The sequence below is a fragment of the Euleptes europaea genome, chromosome 18 (assembly GCF_029931775.1).
Source record: "Euleptes europaea isolate rEulEur1 chromosome 18, rEulEur1.hap1, whole genome shotgun sequence".
Taxonomy (NCBI): domain Eukaryota; kingdom Metazoa; phylum Chordata; class Lepidosauria; order Squamata; family Sphaerodactylidae; genus Euleptes; species Euleptes europaea.
Window position 1 is genome coordinate 20,217,443 of NC_079329.1, and position 26,479 is coordinate 20,243,921.

Genomic DNA, 26,479 nt, shown 5'->3' on the forward strand with positions numbered 1-26,479 from the left:
TACTATACCACCACACCAAGCAGATAGATCACGATGGGTAGCCATGTTAGTCTGTCTGTAGCAGTAGAAAGGAGCAAGAGTCGAGTAGTACCTTAAAGACTAACAACATTTCTGGCAGGGTATGAGCTTTCGTGAGCTTTCTGAAGGAGTGAGCTGTGACTCAACTCTGCAACGTGCTCCGCTCTTAACCACTAGACCACGCTGGCTCAGATTAGAGTCCGCCCTCCAGGAACTCTCCCTGTCATTTAAAGGGTCGGTCCACTTCTGGATTTGGGCCGCTCAAAGTATTCCTTTGTTCCTTTCCCCAGCAATGCTCCTTGGGTTATCCCCCGAAAATCTCAACTGTCACCATGCCAGGGATGTTCTTGCGGATTCGTCGTTCAGCTTCCCCCAAACCTGCCCCTAGAAACTCTGCCAAAGACAAGTTTTTCCTTTGAGATGTCAACAGCTCCTCCCAGGGTGTATTCCCCAAATGCTCGCACTGGCTGCTCGGTGTTTTCTTGCTGCAGGCACAACGTGTGCTCAACTCGAGGGAGGTGTATGGAGAGGAGAAAGCTCAGCAGTTCCTGCAGCTGGGGTTAAAGTCTCCTGGGAGGGAAGGATTTCCTCAGAGCAGCCTACGGCGACAGAGAGGAGGGGAGAGAATTGGGGCCCCCTTTTATTGGTGGCCTTTGCCGTAACACGCTGGTGCTTGACAAAGCCGAAGGCGAGGGGAGAACGTTCCTTCAGACGTGATCCTGAGGGTAGATCATCTCAATCATGCTGGATCTGTACACTGTTCTGCTTGGACTTCTGATCCTCTTGCCCCTCTTGGGAAACCTTTTCTTCCCCTACGTTTGGCTGGACCTGGAGCTGTTCTTCCGCACCTTATACCAGGGATACAAGTGGGAGAGGCGCCTCCAGCGCAAGCCACCCTTCACCATGGTGGACATGTTTTTAGCCCAAGTCCAGAAACACCCTCAAAAGCCCCTGATTCTCTTTGGGGATGAGGTCTATACCTACCGAGACATCGACCGGCTCAGCAACCAGGTGGCCCGAGTCTTTCGGGGCCCGGTGGGGCTGAAAGGAGGGGAATCGGTGGCAGTTTTCATGATGAACAGCCCTGCCTATGTCTGGGTCTGGCTGGGCCTGGCAAAGATCGGCTGTGGCATAGCGTGTATCAACTATAATGTCCGATCCAAGGTTCTGTTGCATGCCCTCAGCTCCTGTGACTCCAAGGTGCTCCTGACAACTCCAGGTAAGGACAACTGTGTGCTGTGTGTGAAGCGGGAGGTCCAAAATGGAAAGATTTTGGTGGGGAGGGGCTGTGGCTCAGTGGTAGAGCATCTGCTTGGCATGCAGAATCATAGAGTTGGAAGGTACCACCAGGGTCATCTAGTCCAACCCCCTGCACAATGCAGGAAACTCACAACTACCTCCCCCACACGCCCCCAGCGACCCCTACTCCATGCCCAGAAGATGGCCAAGATGCCCTCCCTCCCATGAACTGCCCAAGGTCATAGAATCAGCATTGCTGACAGATGGCCATCTAGCCTCTGCTTAAAACCACCAGGGAAGGAGCACTTACCACCTTCCGAGGAAGCCTGTTCCACGGAGGAACCGCTCTATCTGTTAGAAAATTCTTCCTAATGTCAAGACGGAAACTCTAGATTTAATTTCAACCCGTTGGTTCTGGTCCAACTTTCTGGGGCAACAGAAGGTCCCAGGTTCAATCCCTGGCATCTCCAGTTAAAGGGATTAGGCAAGTAAGTGATGTGAAAGACCTCAGCCTGAGACCTTGGAGAGCCGCTGCCGGTCTGAGTAGACAATACTGACTTTGATGGACCAGGGATCTGATTCAGTATAAGGCAGCTTCATGTGTTCAAAGATAAAGTCATGCTTCTGCTACTGGTAGCAGAAGAATCTTGGGGAAATCCTGACACATTCCTCTCTCCTCTGAGCCATCCCAACACACCGTTTCCAATTCATGACAAGTTAGCTGGATGGCAAAGCTCCGTTTTGAATGTTGGGGGTGGGGGGAAGCTGCCAATGATGGGAACGTTTGCAGAATTTCCGCTCCGATGCCTGTTGCATCAGAAACCAGTTCCAGTGCTTGAAACGATCTTGACAGTTTGATCCGTATGCTCCAGATAGCCAGACTCCAGGCATAAGCAGGTGCTAAATTAGCTCAGCAAAGTTTGGCAATGTGTGTTAATGTCAACTGTGAAAATTGTGGTCGTGTGTAGACCTTGCATATAAGGGGTCTGCTCCCTTTTGTTATGAAAGAGCCAAACTACATCACCGTTAGGGTTGCCAGGTCCCTCTTCGCCATCGGTGGGAGGTTTTTGGGGTGGAGCCTGAGGAGGGCGGGGTTTGGGGAGGGGAGGGTTCAATGCCATAAAGTCCAATTGCCAAAGTGGCCATTTTCTCCAGGGGAACTGATCTCTATCGGCTGGAGATGAGTTGTAATAGCAGGCGATCTCCAGCTGCTACCTGGAGGTTGTCAACCCTAATCACCATTTATAGCACAAGATCAACAGAGAGCCTGTACAAGAAGGCCCGTTTGTGTCCCTGAAAACGTACAACTTAACATTATTAACATTAACTTATTAACTTAACATTATCATGATGGACCGCTTGAACCATACAATTTCCGCAATCCAGACACTAGTTTTTACAAATCCTTAAATAGGAAGTGGTACTCATGAGCGCCTTGCGAGATTGCTTTAATGTACAATCATAAATCTGTGCATGGTTTGTGCTTGGATTCCTGACAACTGTGCACCTCGGTCATTTCCCATTTGGTAAAGCAGCTCTTAGAAAACCCTTTAGTCTCACAAAATCTTTGCCACCCATTCCTACCACAGACTGGTTTTTCTAGCATCCTCTTTCCAATTCATTGTAATTTTCTTCTGTTGAAAAATAATATTTGGTTCTGTCACATTTGGCTCTGCAACCATACGTTGTAGAGCCCTGTTCTAGACGTTCAAGCTTTGCTTAGAAATACTGAAGATATTGCATGTTTATGTCTTATTGGTCCCACTGTTTATCATCTTTTTCTCTTCATACTCATACCTACATCATGTCAGCTGAGGACCATGCATTTCTTTGGGGGGGGGGGAACCATGAAATCTTTTGGAATAGTAAATCTCAAGCGTCAGGTTGCCAACCTCCAGGTGGGGTCTGAAGATCTCCTGGGAGAATAACTAGGGTTGCCAACTACTAGGCGGTGGCTGGAGATCTCCTAAGGTTGCTAGGTCCCTCTTTGCCACCTACGGGAGGTTTTTGGGGCGGAGCCTGAGGAGAGCAGGGGTTGGGGAGGGTACGGACTTCAATGCCATCGGGTCCAATTGCCATCGGGTCCAATTGCCAAAGAGGCCATTTTCTCCAGGTGAACTGGTCTCTGTCAGCAGGAGATCAGTTGCAATAGCGGGAGATCTCCAGCTAGTACCTGGAGGTTGGCAACCCTAAGAACTCCTGCTATTACAAGTGATCTCCAGGCAGCAGAGATCAGTTCCCCTGGAGAAAATGGTGGCTTTGGAAGGTGGACCCTACGGCATTATGCCCCAATACCCTCCTCGGGCTCCAGCCCTAAAATCTTCAGGTATTTCCCAGTCCAGAGCTGGCAACCCTAAGTATAACTGATCTCCAGACAAGATAGATCAGCTCCTCTGGAAAAAAAATAGCTTCATTGGTGCGTAGATTTTATGACATTGAACCCTGCTGAGCTCCCTCCCCAAACGCTGCCTCCCCTTGACTTCACTCCCTTAATCTCCAGGAATTTCCCAATCTGGAGTTGGCAACCCTAAAGGGACACGTCATCCAGTCCAAAGAGAGGGAGGGGCCTTTCACCTCCAAGAGGACATCTTGTGATGACGAAGTTGACCTGAACAAAAGTAAATTTGCAGGGATGCTTCAAACATGACCCTTGCAACTGCTGGGTGATGGGTTCCAGCTTGGACCAGGGGGTGGAATTTTAATCCAGGGCATGATAGGCAAGGCAAATAAACACTTTGCTCCTCAGCAAACAGCACCCCACTCAAGTCAACATCAGTGAGCCAGTGTTTTGTAGTGGTGAGATTAGGATCTGGGAGTGTGTGTATAAAGAGCAGTCAACTCCCAGCTGATTTGTCCCAGGTATCAACTTTGTATCAATTACAAAAGCAGGCTATTTAATTTAATTGCATTGGCTTCTTAACTGCCATTTTTATTATTTTATTGCTGGTTGCTGAACTTTTACAGCTATATGGTGATTTTTATCAGGGAGCTTTTTTTTTTTTTTAATCGCTGCAAGGATTCTCAACCACCTTGATATGGAACAGCAGGAGAGAAATGAGCACAACAGTTTCGGTTAAGGAACAAGAGCTTCTTTGTGCCTGTGTTAAGTGCCATCAAGTCACTTCCGACTCATGGCGACCCTAGGAATCAATGTCCTCTGAAGCGTCCTGTCGCTGTCAGCCTTGCTCAGGTCTTGCGAACTGAGGGACGAGGCTTCCTTGGTTGAGTCCATCCATCTCATGTTGGGTCTTCCTCTTTTCCTGCTGCCTTCCACTTTTCCTAGCATTATTGTCTTTTCCAGTGACTCTTGTCTTCTCATAATGTGACCAAGTGTGATAGCTAGTCATTTTAGCTTCTAGGGACCGTCCAGGCTTGATTTAATCGAGAATTCACTTATTTGTCTTTTTGGTAGTTCACAGTATTCTTAAAACTCTCCTCCAACCACATTTTAAATGAGTCAGCTGTCTTCCTGGCAGCTTTCTTCATTGTCCAATTTTCACACCAATACATAGTAATGGGGAACACTCTGGTATTATCTTGATCTTGGTTGCCAGTGACACATCCTTACACTTTTCTAGCTCCTTCCCTGCCTCAATCTCCTTCTGAATTCTTGGTTGCAGTCTCCCTTGTGGTTCATGAAGGAGCCAAGAAATAGAAAATCTTGAACTATTTCAATTTCTTCATTGTCAATTTTAAAGTTGTGTAATTCCCCAGTAGTCATTACTTTTGTCTTCTTGATGTTCAGCTGTAATCCTGCTTTGACACTTTCCGGTTTAACCTTCATCAGTAGTTGTGTTGTGACCCGCTCTGAGCCCAGCTTGCCGGGAATGAGGGCAGAATATAAATCCAATCAATCAATCAGTCAAACAATCAATCTTCACTATTTTCTCCTAGTAATGTGGTGTAATCTGCATATCTGAAATTGTTAATGTTCCTTCCACTAAATTTCACTCTATTTTTCATCTTAATCTAATCCACATTTCCTTATGATATGTTCTGCATACAGATTGAAGAGACAGGGAGATAAAATGCATCCTTGTCTGACGCTTTTGCCAACTGGAAACCATTCTGTCATATCTGGCCCTCGTAACAAATGAGGAGGAGGCGTGGCTCAGTGGTAGATCATCTGCTTGGCATGCAGAAGGTCCCAGGTTCAATCCCCGGCATCTCCAGTTAAAGGGACTAGTGGCTCAGTGGTAGAGCATCTGCTTGGCATGCAGAAGGTCCCAGGTTCAATCCCCGGCATCTCCAGTTAAAGGGACTAGGCAAGGAGGTGATGTGAAAGACCTCAGCCTGGAGAGCCGCTGCTGGTCTGAGTAGACAATACTGACTTTGATGGATCAAGGATCTGATTCAGTAGAAGGCATCTTCATGTGTTCATGTGAGTTCGACACCCCTGTGCTAACTTTCCTGTTCATAGAATTTAGGGCTTTCCTTTCAGTGTTGCGAGGGGTTTGCCAAAATAACAAAACATGGTGCCATCGACTCTTTTCTCTTTTCTTTCCCTCCTTTTAAGACTTCAAAACGGCCATTATGGATGTCCTGCCCAGCCTCAGGAAGGAAGGGGTACAGGTTTTCTATCTGAGCGACGACTCCCCCACTGAGGGCGTGGAAGCCTTGCTGGGACAGATAAAATCCAGCTCCGCTGAGCCCGTGCCGCTTTCCTTCCGAGAGGGCGACACCTCCAAATCTGCAGCCATGTATATTTTCACCTCTGGTACCACAGGTAAGGAGGAATAATTATGAGGGGGTGGGGGGGGGGCTAACTGAAGTTCATGCTGTGCCTTGATCTTTCTCCAGCTCTCCCTCCCCTACCCCTGGGCTGTTTTGATGGGGGACAGGTATGCATTTAAGGAAGGGCCAAAGCACACATTATAAAGTTCTCGAGTCCCCCATACGACCACAATAGGACCTGTCAACCAGACATCTTCTGGGAGTTCTCTGTTCAGAATTTAATTTTCAAGTGTGTAGGGACCCGATTCTTCGGAAAATCATGGCGCACAAGGAGATGAGCTCTTCGGAAAGTTTGCTCACTCCCTATAGGGAAATTCCTGGAGATTTGGGGGCAGAGCCTGGAAAGGGCGGAGTTTGGGAAGGAGTGCCGCAGGGATGTAATGCCGTAGAGTCCACCCGCCAAAGCTGCCATTTTCTCTAGGGTTTAACCATAGTTCTGGGTGAAGCCTAGAGCATCACCCCGATGCGATGATGTCAGTTCTGGTTTTGTGCCGGAAGTGACATTGCCCATTAAAGGTAAAAGGTAAAGGTCCCCTGTGCAAGCACCGGGTCATTGGGGTGACGTCACATCCCAACGTTTACTAGGCAGACTTTGTTTACGGGGTGGTTTGCCAGTGCCTTCCCCAGTCATCTTCCCTGTACCCCCAGCAAGCTGGGTTATTGCCCATTGCAATTGCCCATTGACAGGACCTTAATCACTTGTCCATCTGCCCTGAATCCTCCCGCTGGTGTGCTAGCCAGGGCTGGTAACCCTAATGGGTAACCCTAATGCTGTGTTTCTAGCTCTCTGCCACCTACAGAAAGCTGATCCGCAGCAGAAAAGGAATTGCTCAGATCTATTGTGTCTGCTCTTAACTATCCAGGGAGGGCTACTGTTGTGCGTTTTTCTAGGCACAACACTACCACAGTGGGCACACAGTAGGTTTCCCAATTGCCCGGTAATGCTGGGCACTTGCCCGCCAACTCACTGGGCTGCCTGCCAATCCTCTGCTGGCTGGCAGGCAGAAATAGGCCAGCTGGGAGGGAAGGCGGTGATACACATGCGCGCGTGTGCTGCACCACCAGCACTTTCGGGTTATTTCGGATGTGCTGACCACACTCTAGCAATCTTCTCCCCAAACTCTATAGTTTCCATAGAGTTTTTGGAGGGGAATTGGTAAAGTGTCCTGTATGCCTGCGGCACTTCTGGGGTAAACTGCACCTCATGGCCGCATGGATTAGGCGCCTGCCGGAACCAAGGTAGAACCTGGCAACCCTAGCGCACAGGAATTGCTACATGGGAAGAAAAGGAAAGAACCCTCCTGTTTTTTTGCTTAGGGGAGTCTCTCAAGATTGCTAAGTGCCATAGAGTCCAATTGCCAAAGCAGAGTTTTCTCCAGGTGAACTGATCTCTATCGGCTGGAGATCAGTTGTAACAGCAGGAGATCTCCAGATGGGTTGGCAACCCCCTGTATTTTTGCTTAGGGGAGTTTCTCAAGATTGCTAAGGGCACCTCCTCTTTCCTTTCTCTGCCTGCCTCCAGGGCTTCCCAAAGCTGCCATCATCAACCACAGAAGGCTGGTGCGTATGTCCAGCGTCTTTCACCTGTGTGGGATCTCTTCCAAGGACATTGTCTACACCGCACTCCCGTTGTACCACACAGCCGGGCTTCTCGTTGGGATCGGAGGGTGCTTGGAGGTTGGTATGTACAGCGTCTCCATGGAGGTCTAAATACACATTCGCTCGAAGTGTGTTTGATCGGCACTGATAGGTGAAATACACAGGAATACTCTCGCCGCGTCTGTTAATCTCAGTTTTTCGGAATACTACCACCACGCTGTTTGCCCGCTTATACTTCTTATTTGACAACTCCTCGTCTTTCTAGAGCCTTCTGTTTAGCTAGACTGAATGCTAACCCCTCTATGGTTACGCAAGGCAGAATTTTGAATATACCATACCCAGACAGGACCTGTCCTTGCTCTTTTGGCTCTATTGATTCATTGAACAAGAGAAAATACAGCACGAGGCTCACAAATAATGGAATCTATTGATTCATTAGCTCCTGCCCTCTTGGAATGCCGCTTTTATGAGGAACTCCACGTTATATCTCTCCCCTTTTAACATATAAATCTAATGCCTCTGTGTCTGACATAATGCCTTTTTTATTAAGTGACAGGGATCTCAGGGCTACATTGTCAGTGGCAAGATTTATTTCAGTCCTTATATCCCTCAAACATTAGATTTAAAATTATGCTGCTCAAGATCAGTGGATCAAGGAGCTTCTGAGGGATAAAGGAAAGGAATACTAATTAGAGGCCCTTAAGCATTTGCAGAGGAGCCCATGGCGCAGAGTGGTCAGCTGCAGTACTGCAGTCCAAGCTCTGCTCACGACCTGAGTTCGATCCCGATGGAAGTTGGTTTCAGGTAGCCGGCTCAAGGTTGACTCAGCCTTCCCTCCTTCTGAGGTCGGTCAAATGAGTACCCAGCCTGCTGGGGGTAAAAGGAAGATGACTGGGGAAGGCACTGGCAACCCCCCCCCCCCCGTCAACAAAGTCTGCCTTGTAAACATCGGGATGTGACGTCACCCCATGGGTCAGGAATGACCCAGTGCTGGTACAGGGGACCTTTACCTTTATCTTTTTAAGAATTTGCAGAGGGGAGGGCAGGAAGGGAGGTCATTGGGAGATTCCCTCCTTTCTTCCACTGTGAGAAAGCTCATCTCAAGATGAACCACTCTCTTTTTTGTGTTTGTAAAGTTGTGTTTGTAAAGTAAGTTACTGACTTAGGGCAACCCCAGCAGGAGCTTTCAAGGCAAGTGAGAAGCAGAGGTGGTTTTCCATTGCCTTCCTCTGCAGAGTCTTCCTTGGTGGTCTCTCATCCAAGTACCGACCCTGCTTAGCTTCTGAGATCTGACAAGATTGGGCTATACCATGTCGCCTTCCCTCCCGAACCACTCTCCTGATAAGTCTATATCTGTGAAACTGTATCACCCATAAGACTGCCAGCTCCAGGTTGTGAAATGCTTGGAGATTTTGGGGGTGCAGCTTACCACTCTGCGCCATGGGGCTCATTCACATTGACAGGAGATAAATTGAAAGTCTTGCACAAGGTATAAAGTCCAATTGCCAAAGTGGCCATTTTCTCCAGGTGAACGAATCTCTATTGGCTGGAGAACAGTTGTAATAGCAGGAGATCTCCAGCTAGTACCTGGAGGTTGGCAACCCTATTTCATCCTCCTGTGGTTGCAGGATCACAATTCCTAAGCAGTAGTCAAAAAAGGCAAGAGTCCAGTAGCACCTTAAAGACTAACAAAAATATTTTCTGGTAGGGTAGGAGCTTTCGTGAGCCACAGCTCACTTCTTCAGATACAGCTAGAATGTGAATCCATCGGTCTGTGAATTCCTAAGCAGTAACCTTTTCTGTCTCTCTGTTCCCATAAGGCTGCACGTGTGTTTTGAAGTCCAAGTTCTCTGTTTCCCAGTTCTGGGATGACTGCAGGCAATACCGTGTCTCTGTGATCCAGTACGTGGGAGAAATAATGCGCTACCTGTGTCATGCACCAGAGGTTAGTTAACATGTCGCTTGTGCTGACAGAGGTCAGCTTCAGGAGCACAGAACGTTGCAAAGAGTTCAGATCTCCTATAGGCAAGACCAAGTGATACAGACTTTGGAAATCACTGGCCATTTATGCTTGGTAATTAGCAGCGTGTTCCAGGCTGAAGTGCATATTTTTTTGGGTTTTTCATGCTGAACTGTCATTCAGGAAGTGACTGCGAAGCCAGCGCAGACCTGCTTCGCATTTCTTAAGAGCCCTTGTGTTTGTTCCGCCCCCGCATTGAAGAATCCCCTCAAGGAAGCATGCAAAATCACAGCCACGTGTTAGCTACGGAAATTGAGGTTGCTAATGGAAGGAACGAAGGAGCAGGCGAATGGAAGGGTGGAATTTCTCTTTTTGCGTAGGGACGGTGAATAGGCATTTTAAAGGTCACACCTAAGCATTTACTGAAAGAACCATGAAAAATCACAAAAGCGGCTTAGCTATGTAAACGACCATTGCCAATGCCTATGCAAATGAAGGAGCGAAGGAGCAGGCGTGTGTGTGTGTGTAATTTCTCCTTTTGCATTGGGACCGTGAATATGCATTTTAAAGGTCACAATTAAAAAAAGAGCTTTGAGCGAGCATCAAAATTGATCCTGAATAAATGTACACTGACAACAGGGCCAAGACCAGACCATGGAGTTCTAATATGTTTGCTTATGTACTGTACCATGCAGTTTTGTCAATCAATCTTGCCCAATTCCACTCCTGGTTACAGCCCCCATACCACATGGCTTTTATTCATACCAGTCCTAGGATTCCCATTGTAGCCTTTTGGGTAACCAAAGGGGATTCCCGCCTCTCTTTTTCACCAATGGAAAAGCTGACTAGATCCAACCCAATGTTTTCAGTAGAGGAGAGAGGCTATAGCTCAGTAACAGGCTTGTGTCTTTCCCTCAATGTCTTTCCCACAAAACCCAATGGAGCCTTTTCTGCCATATTAGTCATTTGTAGTTCATAAGAAAGAAGAGAATGAGCCCATTTTAATCAGGTTTTCCCTACTGAGTCTCTTGGAGGGTAAGTGGGCAAGCCAGTGGCTGTTTCTAAGGAGTCATGAGCACAGCTGCAGACCTCTGGGGAAGGGCCCTAGTTCAGTGGTAGAGCATCTGCTTGGCATTCAGAAGGTCCCAGGTTCAATCCCCGGCATCTCCAGTTAAAGGGACCAGGCAAGTAGGTGACGTGAAAGACCTCTGCCTGAGACCCTGGAGAGCCGCTGCCGGTCTGAATAGACAATACTGACTTTGATGGACCGAGGGTCTGATTCAGCAGAAGGCAGCTTCATGTGTTCATGTGTTCATGTGTTGCTTTGCAGAAGCCGAACGACCGTGAGCATGGTGTACAGAAAGCACTGGGCAATGGCATACGGGTGGAGGTCTGGAAGGAGTTCCTACGCCGATTTGGACCCGTCCAGATCTGTGAGGTCTATGGAGCCACAGAGGCAAACGTTGGATTCATTAATTACACAGGGAAAGTTGGAGCCGTGGGAAGGGACAACTTCTTAATCAAGGTAATGAGCGCTCAACTGGAAGATTCATGCGCTACAACTGTGGCTGATTCGCATGTTGCAAAGTCTCAGTGTTGAACCTTGGTCACCATGAGAAGGAGCAGGCGAGTGGGGGTGGAATTTCTCCTTATGCGTTGGGACGGTGAATAAGCTTTTTAAAGGTCGCATTTCAAAAAAGAGCTTTGAGCGAGCATCAAAACTGACCCTGCATAAATGGCCCTCAATGATTTGATGCTGCTGGTTTGCACAGGGTAATAGTGATTGGAACGACTTGCCGGAGAGCAGAGACTGTTGCTGGTGGACTGGGCTGGGATTCCTTTTTTAAAAAATAATCACTTACTTAGGCGTGCTCCTTGTCAAGGGTTGTGAGCATTCTGTGTAATGATGAAATCTGCTCCACCCACACAGGCAGAAGCTGCCTGGACTGATAAAGCCGCTGTGAGAGCAGTCAGGGTGTTTTAATAATAATTAAGGCGTGCCCTTGCCATCTCTGCTACTGGGATGGGTCAGACCTGTTCCCAAATCCTTTGCAAAGCTCTGCTTTGAAGTTGAAATCGGTTCTGCCACTCCTTGCCATGAAGGGAACGTCTCCTGGAGAACCGGGTTTGATTCCCCACTTTTCCACATGAGTGGCGGAGGCTAATCTGGTGAACTGGATTTGTTTTCCCACTCCTGCATACGAAGCCAGCTGGGTGAACTTGGGCAAGTCACTCTCTCTCAGTTTCACCTACCTCACAGGGTGTCTGTTGTGGGGAGGGGAAGGGAAGGTGATTGTAAGCCGGTTTGAGTCTCCCTTAAGTGGTAGAGAAAGTCGGCATATAAAAACCAACTCTTCTTCTTCTTTTGAAAGACTCTGGCCTTTCATGCAGGGACATTTCCCTGCCATCATCCCCGCCGATTGCTTTGGGGTTTCCTTTCAATTATCCAGACCTTTTCCGCCTGTCAGAGGTCACCTTGCTCTCCCCATGTGTTTTGCCCGTGTTTTCCAGATGCTCTTTTAGCCAGAATCCGGAAAATGCAGGCAAAAGGTGCAGGGAGAGTAGGGTTGCCAGGTCCCTCTTAGCCACTGACGGGAAGTTTTTGGGGTGGAGCCTGAGGAGGGCAGGGTTTGAGAAGGGGAGGGACTTGAATGCCATAGAATCCAATTGCCAAAGCGGCCATTTTCTCCAGGTGTACTGATCTTTATTGGCTGGAGATCAGTTGTAATAGCAGGAGGTCTCCAGGTACTACCTGGCAACCCTAAGGGGGAGTGAGGCAACCTCTGTCGGGCAGCAAAGGCCTGCATAATCAAAAAGAAGCCCCGAAGCAGTCAGCAGGGGTGACCGCGGGAAAACGTCTCTGCGTAAAAGGCCTCTGTTCCCCATCCTCGCTTCTGCTGGAAGAACCGTATGGATTCCTTGGAAGGAAGTCAGAAATGAACTCTTATTGCAGGAAAGGCAGCTGGTGACTTTTATTCACCTTAAAAGGAAAAGGTAAAGGTAGTCCCCTGGGCAAGCACTGGGTCATTACTGACCCATAGGGTGATGTCATATCCCAATGTTTACTCGGCAGACTTTATTTACGGGGTGGTTTGCCATTGCCTTCCCCAGTCCACTATGCTTTACCCACAGCAAGCTAGGTACCCATTTTACCAACCTTGGAAGGCTGAGTCAACCTTGAGCCAGCTACCTGAACCAATGTCCATCGGAATCGAACTCAGGTCGTGAGCAGAGCTTTGACTGCAGTTCTGCAGCTTACCACTCTGCGCCACGGGGCTTCTTTTATTCACCTTTCCCAATAGTATTATTCTTTTATCCCACTCTGGTACTGCTATTAGACCCTGAAGTGGAAGACAGGTTGCTTGTCTGTTTCCTTGGTGACACAGGAAAAAGGGTTGATGGTTTTAACTGGAAGGGTTACCAGTCTCCAGGTGGTAGCTGGAGATCTCCTGAGATTTCAACTGATCTCTAGGTGAATGAGATCAGTTCACCTGAAGAAAATGGCTGCTTGGGAAGATGGACTGTATGGGATGATACCCCGGAGATAGGGTTGCCAGGTCCTTCTTCTCAATCGGTGGAAGGCTTTTGGGCTGGGGCGATTGAGTGGCTGTGTGCAATGCTGTTACATCACTTCTGGATTTACCCCTGGAAGCTCCACATTGCCGTGGCCACTTTAGTACTCAAACCCAGAAGTGATGTAATCAGCCGCGTGCGATCCTCGCTCCGAAGCAGCCCGGTGGATTGTCAGGCAATTGCCCACCAAAAATACCCACCTGGCAACCCTACCCATCAAAGTCCTTCCCCTAACTCTGCCCTCCTCTTGCTCCACCCCCAAAATCTCCAGGTACTTCCCAACCCAGAGCCGGCCACCTTAGGGCACCTTTTTGCACCCCTGCTTGGAAGTGGCTTGATTTTAAAAATCAGGTTTTAAACTTGCAACGCAACTAACTCAGCCCCGTTTGACACCCTCTGTCCAGGGGGCATTGCTCGAAAAGGCAGCGCAAGTATTGACCGGGGTGGAGTGGGTGCACAGGGGTCAGGTGGGTTCGAACTTTGAATTAATTTGAGTCGAAAATTAGATAATGGTTCGTTGCCACGGCCAACGAGTAGAATGTTGCCAGAGAGCAAAGTCCTCTCTCTCTCGTGAGGTTCTTCTACGCAAATGAAATGCAACCAGATTCTGGGCATGTTTACTCAGAGACGAACTTTGCTGAACTGGTTTTGGTTGATTTGTGAACAAAAAAGAGAGCACAGATTGTACATTTGGACTGGTTTAATAATCACTCCAAGGACTTTGGGGCGGAGCCTGGGGAGGGCAGGGTTTGGAGAGGGGAGGGATTTCAATGCCATAGAGTCCAATTGCCAAAGCGGCCATTCTCTCCAGGGGAACTGATCTCTGTCGGCTGGAGATCAGTTGGAATAGCAGGAGATCTCCAGCTAGTACCTGGAGGTTGGCAACCCTGCCAACAGGCCTGGAGAAAACAGTTTCTGTCCCTTTTAATAAAGGCTTAATGTACATGAGCCAGAGTGGTGTGGTGGTTAAGAATGGCAGATTCTAAGCTAGAGAACCGGGTTCAGTTCTTCTTTCTTCCAAATAAAGCCTGCTGGGTGATCTTGGGCCTGTCACAGTTTTATTTTATTTTATTTTATTCCATTACGTCATTTCCCAGCCAGATCGGGCTCAGGGCAGCTTCCAACAGTTGGTATATATAATTCAATATAATATAATTAAAATATAAATTAAAACACAGAATTAAAAACATATACAATAAGATTAAAAGATGGCCGTCTGATTTTGCAACTGCTGTAACATTAAATATTTCCTAAAGGTGAGGTAGACTCATCACAGTCGTGGGCAGAGAGCCAAAAATAATCTAGTAACCATCCTCAGGGAGTAGAGCCAAAGGAAAATCCAGGGAAGGGAAGGAACCTGGCCTGCTCCAGCCCGATATGGCAGGATCACCCCTGGGAACAGGTCGTCCTGCGTCTGTGGCACCTTCGAGCGCCTCTCTCCAAACTCTCTCAGCCCACACAGAGGCAGGGCATAGGGCTGCCAACCTCCAGGGACTAGCCATGGGAATACTCAATCTGGATTAAGGCTATGGTGCTGGAGAGGGGTGGGATAATTCTCCCCCTCCATGCCAGTTTCCAGATTAAAACGGCACCCTCTTCCAGCCTGATTGAAATCCTCGCCAAGTAAAAAGACAGGTACTCTTATTGTGCCAGTCTTTTTTCCCTGGAGCAACTTTTAGCTCGCTTTTCTCCACTCCGGATCGGATCCCACTCCAGATCGGAACCCACTTGTGCTGCTTTAAAGAGCCACGTCCCATGTTTGGAGGCCCATTCACAGAATTCCAGGTCCCTCTTTGCCATCGGCGGGAGATTTTGGGGGCAGAGCCTGAGGGCAGGGTTTGGGGAGGGGAGGGACTTCAATGCCATAGTGTCCAACGGCCAAAGTGGCCATTCTCTCAAGGTGAATTGATCTCTATCAGCAGGAGATCAGTTGTAATAGCAGGAGAACTTCTGCTATTACCTGGAAGTTAAGAAAGAAATCACCAATACTGTAAAGTTGTTTGCAGGAAAAAACAGTATTAAGGCTCAACGATTCGAATAATAATATAAATGTATTAAAGCACAAAGTACAAACTATCACCGAAGTGCAATACTAAACACAGTACCCCCTACACCTTACAGACTATGTACAAAAACATATGTACGAAAAGGCTACTGCAGACGGTCTTCTGAATGGTGTCCTTCCAAGCCTATAAAATAGGCAGTATACAATTTTGACTTTTTGTATGACATTGATGGACACCACTCTGGATGTTCTTTTACTGTAATTCCATGAACTGTGAGAATTGTTACTTGTTTTTGTACATAGTCTGTATTGTGTAAGGGGTATTGTGTTTAGTTTTGCACTTTGGTGATAGTTTGTACTTTGTGCTTTAATACATTTATATTATTATTCAAATCGTTGAGTCTTAATACTGTTTTTTTCCTGCAATTACCTGGAAGTTGGCAACCCTAATTCCAGTGTTGCATGTAGTTTTAGCTCTTGCACTACAAATTACTGGCGTTTCCAGTGAACAGGGGCAAATGCAAAGGGGTTGAATAGTCTTGCTAAAAGAGGCTGCAATACAAGCGTGTAAAGGTTGCAACGGTGTGCTGCAGTTCCTAGACAGAAACTGGCAGGGGGGAGGCACAGGTGAAATACAATAGCAGCCACAACGAACCTCTGTCTTCTTTGGGCTCATGTTTCCACCCTCCATTTTATTCCCTTTCAGAAAATCACTCCTTTTGAACTTGTTCAGTATGACCCTGACACAGGTGAGCCTGTGAGGGACGAGAAAGGCTACTGCATCCCCGTAGCCCCAGGTAAGGGAACATAAGGAGCATTCAGATATGGACTGGGCTTGGCGTAGTCAGAGTTCTGGTTTCTCCCCACATTGTATGGGTGGGGATGAGTGGTTTGTCCACCTGGGAGTGACCTAAATTAGGGATAACATCAGGTCAGAGAGCCACCACAGTGTAGTGGTTAAGAGAGGCAGTAGGGTTGCCATGCCCCTCTTCATCACCAGCGAGAGAAGCATCCTTCTATTTTTACAGGGGATGGTGGAAAATTATGGGGGTCCACCAGCGAGAGTTTTTTGGGGCAGAACCTGAGGAGGGGAGGGACTTCGATGCCATAGAGTCCAATGGCCAAAGCGGCCATTTTCTCCAGGTGAACTGATCTCTATCAGCTGGAGATCAGTTGGAATAGCAGCAGATCTTCAGCTAGTACCTGGAGGTTGGCAACCCTACCAACAGGCCTGGAGAGAAAAGGTTCTGTCCCTTTTAATAAAGTCTTAATGTACGTGAGCCAGCGTGGTGTGGTAGTTAAGAGTGGCAGACTCTAATCTAGAGAACTGGGTTCAATTCCTCATTCTTCCCCATGAAGCCTGCTGGGTGATCTTGAGCCTGTCACAGCTTTATTTTATATGATCTGATGGCCCGAAACGGCACGCATAATCAAAACAAAGCCCTGAAGTCATTGGATGGGTGACTGCAAGGAAAACAGCCATGCATATAAGACCCTAGTCTTCTGAGGGTTTTTGTTTGTTTGTTTTTTGCGGTCAAGCATGGCGACCCTGTAGAGTTTTCAAGGCAAGAGATGTTCAGTGGTGGATTGCTGTTGTCTGCCTCTGCATAGCAACCCTGGACTTCCTTGGTGGTAAGGAAGGGTTGGTTTTTATATGCCAACTTTCTCTACCTCTTAAGGAAGTATCAAACTGGCTTACAATCACCTTTTCTTCCCCACAACAGACACCCTGTGAGGTAGGTGGAGCTGAAAGAGCTCTAAGAGAGCTGTGACTAGCCCAAGGTCACCCAGCTGGCTTCATGTGTAGGAGCGGGGAAACGAATCCAGTTCACCAGATTAGCCTCCGCCGCTCCTGTGGGGGAGTGCGGAATCAAACCCGATTCTCCAGATCAGAGTCCACCGCTCCAAACCACTGCTCTTAACCACTACACCATGCTGGTCTCCCATTTAAGTACTAACTATGGCCAACCCTGCTTAGTTTTCTAGATATGATGAGATCAGGCTAGCCTGGGGCATCCAGGTCATACCTCAGAAAATCAATCAAACCAGAGAAGTTTCTATCTGAGTTTTCCACTATGACAAGGGGCCTCCTCTCCAAACACAAAATGCTCCCCTCATGCCGCTTAATATCCACGTCCCATGAGTGAGCTGTGTTTCATGCATCCTGTCCTCATTTGATGCATGCATACCTTTGAAAAAGAAACCCAAGGATACCTGTTAATCTGTTCAGTGCTCTGCCATTCAAGAATAGTTATTCCTTCTCTTTTAGAGGGAAATTGACTAGACCAGAATCAACTGGTCTGGTCCGGTCAGTTTCACCATTCCATTGCTATGAACAGACCTGGGAGAAGTAGTTGCAAATATAAATTCATTTGTAACATTGATCGTGGTCTTCATGAGAGAGCCAGCGTGGTATAGTGGTTAGGAGCGGTGGTTTGGAGCAGTAGACTCTGATCTGGAGGACCGGGCCACTCCTCCACATGAGTGGCAGACACTAATCTGGTGATCCGGGCTGGTTTCCCCACTCCTCCACATGAAGCCTGCTGGGTGGTGACCTTGGGCTAGTCACAGCTCTCATAGAGCTCTCTCAGACCCACCTACCTCACAGGGTGTCTATTGTGGGGAAGGGAAGGTGATTGTAAGCCGGTATATTCTTCCTTAAGTGGCAGAGAAAGTCGGCATATAAAAACCAACTCTCCTCCTCCTCCTCCTCTCATTTGAAACACCCGAGATAGCAGCCCTGCCCTTGGCTCTTTGCTGGGTGGAGGGATGGCTCAGTTGACTCCACTCGATTCTCTTTTCATTTCCCAGGTGAGACGGGTTTGCTGGTGGGCAAGATTACAAACACCAACCAATTTGTTGGCTACGCGGGGGACCTCCAGAAGACAGAGAAGAAGATTCTCCGGGATGTCCGGAAGAAAGGGGACTGTTATTTCAACAGTGGAGACCTCCTGATGATAGACCGTGAAGGCTTTGTGTATTTCCAGGATCGGGTGGGAGATACTTTTCGGTGAGACTCTTCACATTGCATGGGTGGGGATGAGTTGTTTGTCCCCCTGGGAGAGACCTAAATTAGGGCTAACTACAGGTCAGAGAGCCAGCATGGTGTAGTGGTTAAGAGCGGTGGACTCTAATCTGGAGCACCGTGTTCGATTCCTCACTGTTCCACGTGAAGCCTGCTGGACATCCTTGGTAGAGAAAGTTGGCATATAAAAACCAACTCCTCCTCCTCCTCCTCCTCCTCCTCTTCTTCTTTTCTTCTTCTTCTTCTTCTTCTTCTTCTTCTTCTTCTTCTTCTTCTTCTTCTTCTTCTTCTTCCCATTCCTTTTGCCATGTAAGATAGACTCATCTGCACTAATCAGAATTTAAAACTCTGATACATAGGATAGATAGGATGTCCACTCAGGAACCTGACTGCTATTGAACTGCATAGTTTTCCTAGATGTAGAGAAAATTAATGGATGTCCACCTCTATAAAATCAAATATCAACAATGAACCCAGTGGTGATGGTTCCTTTCTCACTGCAGCTGGAAAGGGGAAAACGTAGCCACTACAGAGGTTGAGAAAATCCTGATAACACTGAAGTTTATTCAAGAAGTCAACGTATATGGTGTGCCGGTGCCAGGTGGGTCTAAATTGTCTTTTTTTAAAGTCTTTTTCTACCACATGGTGTCCAAAGAAAGGGCATCGACAGCGTCATTCTCCTGTTATTATGATGCATTCTTTAGATATTTATAACCCACATTTCTCTCCAAAGGAGCCTCTAAGCAACTTACAACATCATTCTCCCCTTCCCCATTTTATCCTCACATTAACGACTCTGTGAGGTAGGTGAGGTGGGGTGTTAGTGGCTGACACCTTATCTATAAAAAATGTCACACAGAGAGTTGATCCGAGCTCTGTGAAAGGACTGTCAAAAAGATCTAGGTGAGATTTCTCTCTGTGTGTGTTTGTGTGTATTGGGCTTCCAAAGTTTCCTAAAGCATTTCGAGAGCCAGCGTGGTGTAGTGGTTAAGAGTAGTGGTTTGGAGCAGTGGACTTAATCTAGAGAACTGGGTTTGATTTCCCCACTCCTCCACATGAGCGGCGGACGTTAATCTGGTGAACTGGACTTGTTTCCCCACTCCTACACATGAAGCCAGCTGGGGGACCTTGGGCAAGTCACAGTTCTCTTAGAGCTCTCTCAGCCCCAGCTACCTCACAGGATGTCTGTTGTGGGGAGGAGAAGGGAAGGTAATTGTAAGCCAGTTTGAGTCTCCCTTAAGTGGTAGAGAAAGTCGGCATATAAAAAACAACTCTTCTTCTTATGTGAAAACATAATTTGCATTAAAGCTCATATATCCAATTAAGTCAGGAGATCTGATTTTCCTCGCGTGCCACTTGTCAGTTTAATTTGTACTTGCAGGGTTAATTTGTACTTGTTTGTTCCCCTAAATCCAAATTGGGCATTGCTTAAGATGTTTGAGTCCTCAGTCCACGCTTTCAGCCTACTAGCTAGGTGGCTAGCATAAAGTTTGCCTGTGTCAGAGAGTAAGCTTATACGACAATAATTAGCTGGATCATTTTTTTGTTCCTTTTTTAAAAAATGACACTATCATGGCTAATTTCCAACTCTCGGTCTGATTCATCTCAGTAAATAAAGGTGCCAAAAAGGAAGCCCACCAAACTGGATCAAGTTTAAGCAATTCAGGTGGAATATAGCCGCAGCCTGGAACACACACATGAACACATGAAGCTGCCTTCTACTGAATCAGACCCTGGGTCCATCAAAGTCAGTATTGTCTACTCAGACCAGCAGTGGCTCTCCAGGGTCTCAGGCGGAGGTCTTTCACATCACCTACCTGCCTAGTCCCTTTAATTGGAGATGCCAGGGATTGAACCTGGGACCTTCTGCATGCCAAGAAGATGCTCTACCACTGAGCCACAGCCCCTCCCTTGGTTTTAAAGCTCTTATTAGACTACTTCCCTTTTTGTAACATCTGGCCAGCTTGGAAATGTTGAAATCCTTCAGTCAAGTGGGGTTTCTGATTTATCCCGAGCTGAGAAAAAACTTGTGTGTGTGTATTAAGCTTGGGGGACTAAGGGGAACCTTCATATGCAGAGGCAGTAATCCTTTGAATACCTGTGCTTGGAGTAGGGTTGCCAGCCTTGGGGGGTGGGGTGGCTGGCTGGAGATCTCTTGCTATTACGACAGATCTCCAGGTGATAGAAATCAGTTCCCCTGGAGAAAACAGCCGCTTTGGCAATTGGACTCTGTGGCATCAAAGTCCCTCCCCTCTCCAAACCTTGCCTTCCTCAGGCCCCGCCCCCCAATATCTCCAGGTATTTCCCAACCCGGAGCTGGCAAACCTAGCTAGGAGGCAATATCAGCCTGGAAAAAGCTTTGACCTCTGTGCCCTGTTTGTTAGCCCACAAGGGCGACTTGTTTGGCCACTACGTGAAACAGAATGCTGGTCTGATTTGGCAGAGCTCTTCTTATATTATGATCAGTCCCGTCCCCCTCACTTCTTTCTGGTTTGCTGCAGGCCATGAAGGAAAGATCGGAATGGCAGCAATCCAGCTAAAGGAGGGGCTGCCTTTTGATGAAGAGGAGATGTACAGACATGCCAAGGATTACCTGCCAAACTACGCCATCCCACACTTCATCCGCATCCAGGTGAGGCACCTCTCCGTTGCATTGCTCTTTTGCTGTGGCCCACAAAATGTCGTGTATGTAAGGTTGCCAGCAGAAGGTGTTTGGGGGTGGAGCCTGAGGAGGGCAGGGCTTGGGGAGGGGAGGGACTTCAATGCCATAGAGTCCAATTGCCAAAGCGCCCAATTTCTCCAGGGGGAACTGATCTCTATCGGCTGGAGATCAGTTGTAATAGCGGGAGATCTCCAGCTAGTAACTGGAGGTTGGCAACCCTACGTACATGACAATATTGGGTATCAATACCCAGCTCTGCCCAAAGAAATCACCACTGCCAAGAGACACTCCCCAGTGGCCTCCCCAGACAAAGATTCCCTCACCCCTCCGCCCTTATATTTCGGGTTGCCATCCTCCAGGTGGTTAATTGACAAAGTAGGCTCTAATTAATCAATAGTAATAATGCCAAATATGATTTACACTTCAGTAATGTTCATGTTACTAATCTACACAAAAGAAACCTTGCATAAATTCCATTGCATTAAATCATACAATGTGAAATTCCGAGTTCAGTCCTTTTCTTAACAATGTTCCAACTAGAAACAAAAATAGGCGTTGTCACAAATAAATGCAATTCAACCAGAGTTGACTGTAGTCTCAAGTGTGATATAACAGAGCGACCAGAAGTTCAAACCGCAAAGATTCCCTCACCCCTCCACCCTTATATTTTGGGTTGCCATCCTCCAGGTGGGGGCTGGAGTCCTCCTGCTATTACAACTGATCTCCAGGCGACAGAGATCAGTTCACCTGGAGAAAACGGCTGCTTTGGAAGGTGGATTCTATGACACTGTACCCCATTGAAGCCCCTTCCTTCCACAAGCCCCTCCCTCCCCAGGCTCCACCCCCAAACCTCCAGGTATTTCCCAGCCCAAAGCTGGCAACTCTACTTATATTCAGAACACCTGGAGGTTGGCAACCCTAACATATGGCGAGCCCAGTACGGGATTCCACATAGGGTTGCCAACCTCCAGGTACTAGCTGGAGATCTGCTATTACAACTGATCTCCAGCCAATAGAAATCAGTTTCCCCAGAGAAAATTGCTGCTTTGGCAGTTGGACTCTATTGCATTGAAGTTCGTCCCCTCCCCAAACCCCGCCCTCCTTAGGCTCTGCCCCCAAAACCTCCTGCCGGTGGTGAAGAGGGACCTGGCAACCCTATTTCCAAGGCAAGTGAGAAGCAGCGGTGATCTGCCATTGCCTTCCTCTGCAGAGCCTTCCTCGATGGTCTCCTATCCAATTACCAACCCTAGTTTAGTTTCTGAGATCTGACTATACCATGCCACTTCCCCCACCCCCAGTTGTTAGGAAAATTCTTTTATCAGAGGTTATGGATCGTATGTTTGTGGCTGGTGAAAGTCAAATAAAGCGCACGCACACAATGAATAGACAAAGTCCTTTGTCTTAGCAAAAACAAACTTTACTCACTATAAAATAGGGTAGGGTATACTTGAGGTTAAAACAAGAAATCCTTACTACATCTCTAATTTCCTATACGTGCCAGAAAAGATCTGGCAGTTTCTAAGCTTACGCACATGGCATCTCCAAAATACAGAGTTGCCCCATCCTCTCTGGTTGAGATCCATAAAGTAACTGGGTACTGCTTTCTCTTCTAAACAAAGGAAGAAAGCAGTAATATGCAGATTGTGGCTACGTGACCACAAGCATGTTTACAACTGATCCTCACTGACCAATAGCTAATTGACACATTGGAGATTACTTCACCTTCTTGAACTGGTCAGCATCAATAAAATCAATTTTAACCCTTGTCTGTCTGACATGTAACGATGCTCGCTATCTAATCCTCAACACCAGTCCCTTGGCCTGCTCTTAACTCTTATGTTGGGGAGGACTGTTTTGGGATTGTTCGTATTCACTGCCTTTTTGTTTCACGTTCAGAAAGCCCTGGAGATCACAGGAACTTTCAAACACGTCAAAGGCCAACTAGTAAAGGAAGGGTTCGATCCTGCAGCCATTCGTGACCCCCTCTTCTTCCTGGATGTGGCCGAGAAACACTACGTGCCTATGACTCAGGAGATCTATAACTCCATCGCAGAGAAGAGGCGGAGGTTGTGAAGAGAGCTTCCAGGCACCTCAGACGACGGTGTCCTCCGCAGTCAACCCTGAGAAAACTACAGTTCTGAACTTTGTGACTACTGACTGGGAGGGGAGAGATGGTCTCAAATTCATTTCTAACCTGGGACCAAACCGGAGGTGTTTTGTGTGCATGTGTGAATTTGAAAATGCTGAACAATGAGTTAATCTGGGGATTTTTTAAAAAAATGCTATTTTTGCTTTATGTTCTTTGAGCATTGTCGTGCCAGGTTGCTTGTCCACGTGAGATGCGAAACATATCCACCAGACTGTAGTCTTTTCCATACAGAAATCCTTGGCTGTGGTTACCCTGTTTTTTTGTGGCTGCTGCTGCTGGCTCTTCCACAGAGTGGGTTTCCCTGCATTTTCCCCACTTCTGTGCCCCTCCATGCCATCAGGGGGGCTTCTTTAGGGTTTTGAAAAAAATTAGTAATTGACACATCAATATGCTGCTATATCGATATGCCAATCAACAATTTAAAAACCGTCCAACGCCCCCTGGTGGTGTGGTGGGATAATCGGCACATGGAACTGGGACAGGGAAAGTGCAGAAGAACAGTCCAGGCATAATCGGTTAACCTCAGCAGACCTCTGCTGGGAACGTCCCGTGGGCAACCAAGGACCCGGGAAGAGCCTCCATATCCAGAGAGGCAGCAAACCTCGGCCTGTGTGGCCCCTTCCAACTCTATGACTCTATGGTTCTACCCCACAGGGTTCTTATTGTCATCATGAACATAAAATGCAGGATAGGAGAGGGATGTTGTGAGCTTTGGGTCCCCATTGGGAAGAAAACTGGGGCGTGAATATCGCAATAAATGCCATTTTCCCTTCATGTTTTCTAGACCAGAGTTCTAACATTCCTGAGGTCAAGCCCTAATCCTGTTTCGGACCGATATCAGATCAGATCCACCTCTCTCCCTCTGCTAAAACAAGGAGATTTAAAGGAAATGCCCTCAGGGAACAGTCAGAGCTGTGTATTGTCATTAAAAATACTTTTGTTTATAGCCTTTTTTAAAGGCCCATTGTCTTGCATTCAGGATCTTACATTCAGGGTCATCTTCTTTTGGGAAAATACAGCTGTAAATAGAGTAGAGGCCAGGAATGCAACTGCTGATGCCCAATAAACCAATCAGTGACCACTTTGCATATGTAGGGTGAGTCTGGGTGTTTCCACCTTTCTCCATTCATAGGCTTCTGAACTCCTTGAATCTTGCATACTTCAGTTGATTGGTTTACATAAAGATGCCTTTCATTGCTTTCAGCCTGTTTTATTTTTAATCTAGTGAGTTAACTACCATTGTGTTAAGGAGACCATGGACTGCCACAAAACAACAACAAATCAGTGGGTTATAGATCAAATCAAGCCTGAACTGACCCTAGAAGCTAAAATGACTACACTGAGGCTATCGTACTTTGGTCACATTATGAGAAGATAAGAGTCACTGGAAAAGACAATAATGCTAGGAGAAGTTGAAGGCAGCAGGAAAAGAGGAAGACCCAACGAGAGATGGATTGACTCTATAAAGGAAGACGTGCAAGACGTGAGCAAGGCTGTTAAGCAAGGATGTTTTGGAGGACATTGATTCATAGGGCCACCATGAGTTGGAAGCAACTTGACACCACTTAACACACACACAGCTACCACTCGCAGGCACCAACCTCTTTGTTGTTCTTTTGCTATATGTACTGGCTAATGAAGCTCATAGGGAAGAAGCATGCTAGTCTTTGAGGCAGCATTTCGCAACACTTTTTGTCCACTCCCCTTCCCACTTCTTTATTGGTCATGTACAGAAAGTAAGGTTGCCAGCTCCCACTTGGGAAATCCTTGAGATGGGAGGTATGCCTGGGGACAGCTACATTAGGGGTACGTGGATGCTCACTGGAGATGTGATGCCATGGAGTCCACCTTCCAAAGCCATCATTTGCTCCAGGGGAACTGATAACATAAGAAAAGCCAGGCTGGATCAGACTGAGGTCCATCAAGTCCAGCAGTCTGTTCACACCGTGGCCAACCAGGTGCCTCTAGGAAGCCCACAAACAAGACGACTGCAGCAGCACCATCCTGCCTGTGTTCCACAGCACCTCATATAATTGGCATGCTCCTCTGATAACTAGAGAGATGCTTCCATTTCAAAAAATGTGGCTTCAAAGAGAGCTGTGACTAGCCCAAGGTCACCCAGCTGGCTTCGTGTGTAGGAGTGGGGAAACCAACCCAGTTCACCAGATTAGCCTCCGCCACTCATGTGGAGGAGTGGGGAATCAAACCCAGTTCTCCAGCTCAGACTCCACAGTTCCAAACCACCACTCTTAACCACTACACCACACTGACTCTCAGGTAGAAACCAACAGTCTCCCCACCTTCTCGAATCTTCCCATTTAACAGAATCTGAACGCAGAGGAAAGGAGTTAACAACCATACTCCAAACACTATGTAAAAATGGCACTTGGCAACTGGGACTGAGAGGAGGCTTCTTCTTCTTCAGAAGATAAATCATGTAGATTGAAAGCTTTCAACAAAGAGGGTGAAATAAAGCCTTTCCCAACAGCCATTCCATGGGGACATCATTATTGCCATGATTGTCATTCACCCATGGGAGTTCATCTCAAGGAAAAAGCAAGACTGTTTTTACTAGGTGGAAGTGGGTGGTGGGAGGTGGTTGTAAACGTGTCTGTGGCACATCTCCAGGAAGAAGAGGATCTCAGTTGGTTTGGAAATGGAGGAACTTCTACAATGGATTGGAAAAAGAGGAGACAAAGCATTCTGAGGAACTCAGAAGCACCTGCCTCCCTTGACCTGCCCCTCCCTTGAAGGTAGTGCATTACCTATTTTGTCTTTCTAATCCAGGGGTATCAAACATAAGCCCAGGAGCTTGGATCCGGCCTCTGGAGAGCTTTTATCCAGCCCATGAGCCAGCTAAGGAAACCACCCCCTTCAGTCTTGATCTGGGCTGGTGAGGCTTGGCCCGGTCTGACCAAGTGGCATTTATGTCATATCTGGCCCTCGTAACAATTGAGTTCGACACCCCTGTTCTAATCCCTTGAAGCCAAATTGATGGCTATTGTATGTGAATAAATTGAGGCTATGAGAGCCAGCGTGGTGTAGTGGTTAAGGTGTCGGACTAGGACACCCAGGTTCGAATCCCCACTTTGCCATGGAAACTTGCTGGGTGACCTTGGGCCAGTCACACACTCTCAGCCTCGACCCCAGCAAGTATTTGGATGGGGGACCTCCAAGAATTTGGATGGGGGACCTCCAAGTATCCTGCAGAAGCAGGCAATGGCAAGCCACCTCTGAACGTCTCTTGTCTTTTTTTTTTAATTTTTTATTGATTTTTTTAACATAAAAAACAAACGTATAAAACATATAAAAACAAACAACAAAGAAAAAATAAAAAAAGAAAATACAAAAGAGTATCATTTTGTACCAGTTGCAACATTCATAATTTTATAATTATAACAAACCAAAACGATACCCCCTCAACCCTTCACCCACCAAAAAAAGAGATCCATCACCCGACTTCCGTAGAAGTGTCTGACAGTTTTGAAAGTAAAAAACATTTACCTTAAAATATA

General features: G+C 47.2%; 1 protein-coding gene across 1 annotated transcript; it reads left to right on the forward strand.

The window, feature by feature from the left end:
* Positions 1–759: 759 nt before the first annotated feature.
* SLC27A5 (solute carrier family 27 member 5) lies at positions 760–22,888 on the forward strand. The gene is made up of 10 exons (XM_056864808.1): positions 760–1,237; positions 5,774–5,983; positions 7,514–7,672; positions 9,411–9,535; positions 10,881–11,075; positions 15,835–15,925; positions 17,940–18,138; positions 18,657–18,754; positions 20,655–20,785; positions 22,712–22,888. Exons 1-10 carry the CDS (start codon positions 760–762, stop codon positions 22,886–22,888), a joined length of 1,863 nt encoding a protein of 620 aa, XP_056720786.1.
* Positions 22,889–26,479: the final 3,591 nt, after the last annotated feature.

Coding starts and splice junctions, on each gene's coding strand:
- SLC27A5 (XM_056864808.1), top strand. CDS start 760: ATGCTGGATCTGTACACTGTTCTGCTTGGACTTCTGATCCTCTTGCCC. Junction 1,238..5,773: donor GGTGCTCCTGACAACTCCAG/GTAAGGACAACT, acceptor CCTCCTTTTAAG/ACTTCAAAACGGCCATTATG. Junction 18,139..18,656: donor CGGGTGGGAGATACTTTTCG/GTGAGACTCTTC, acceptor TTCTCACTGCAG/CTGGAAAGGGGAAAACGTAG.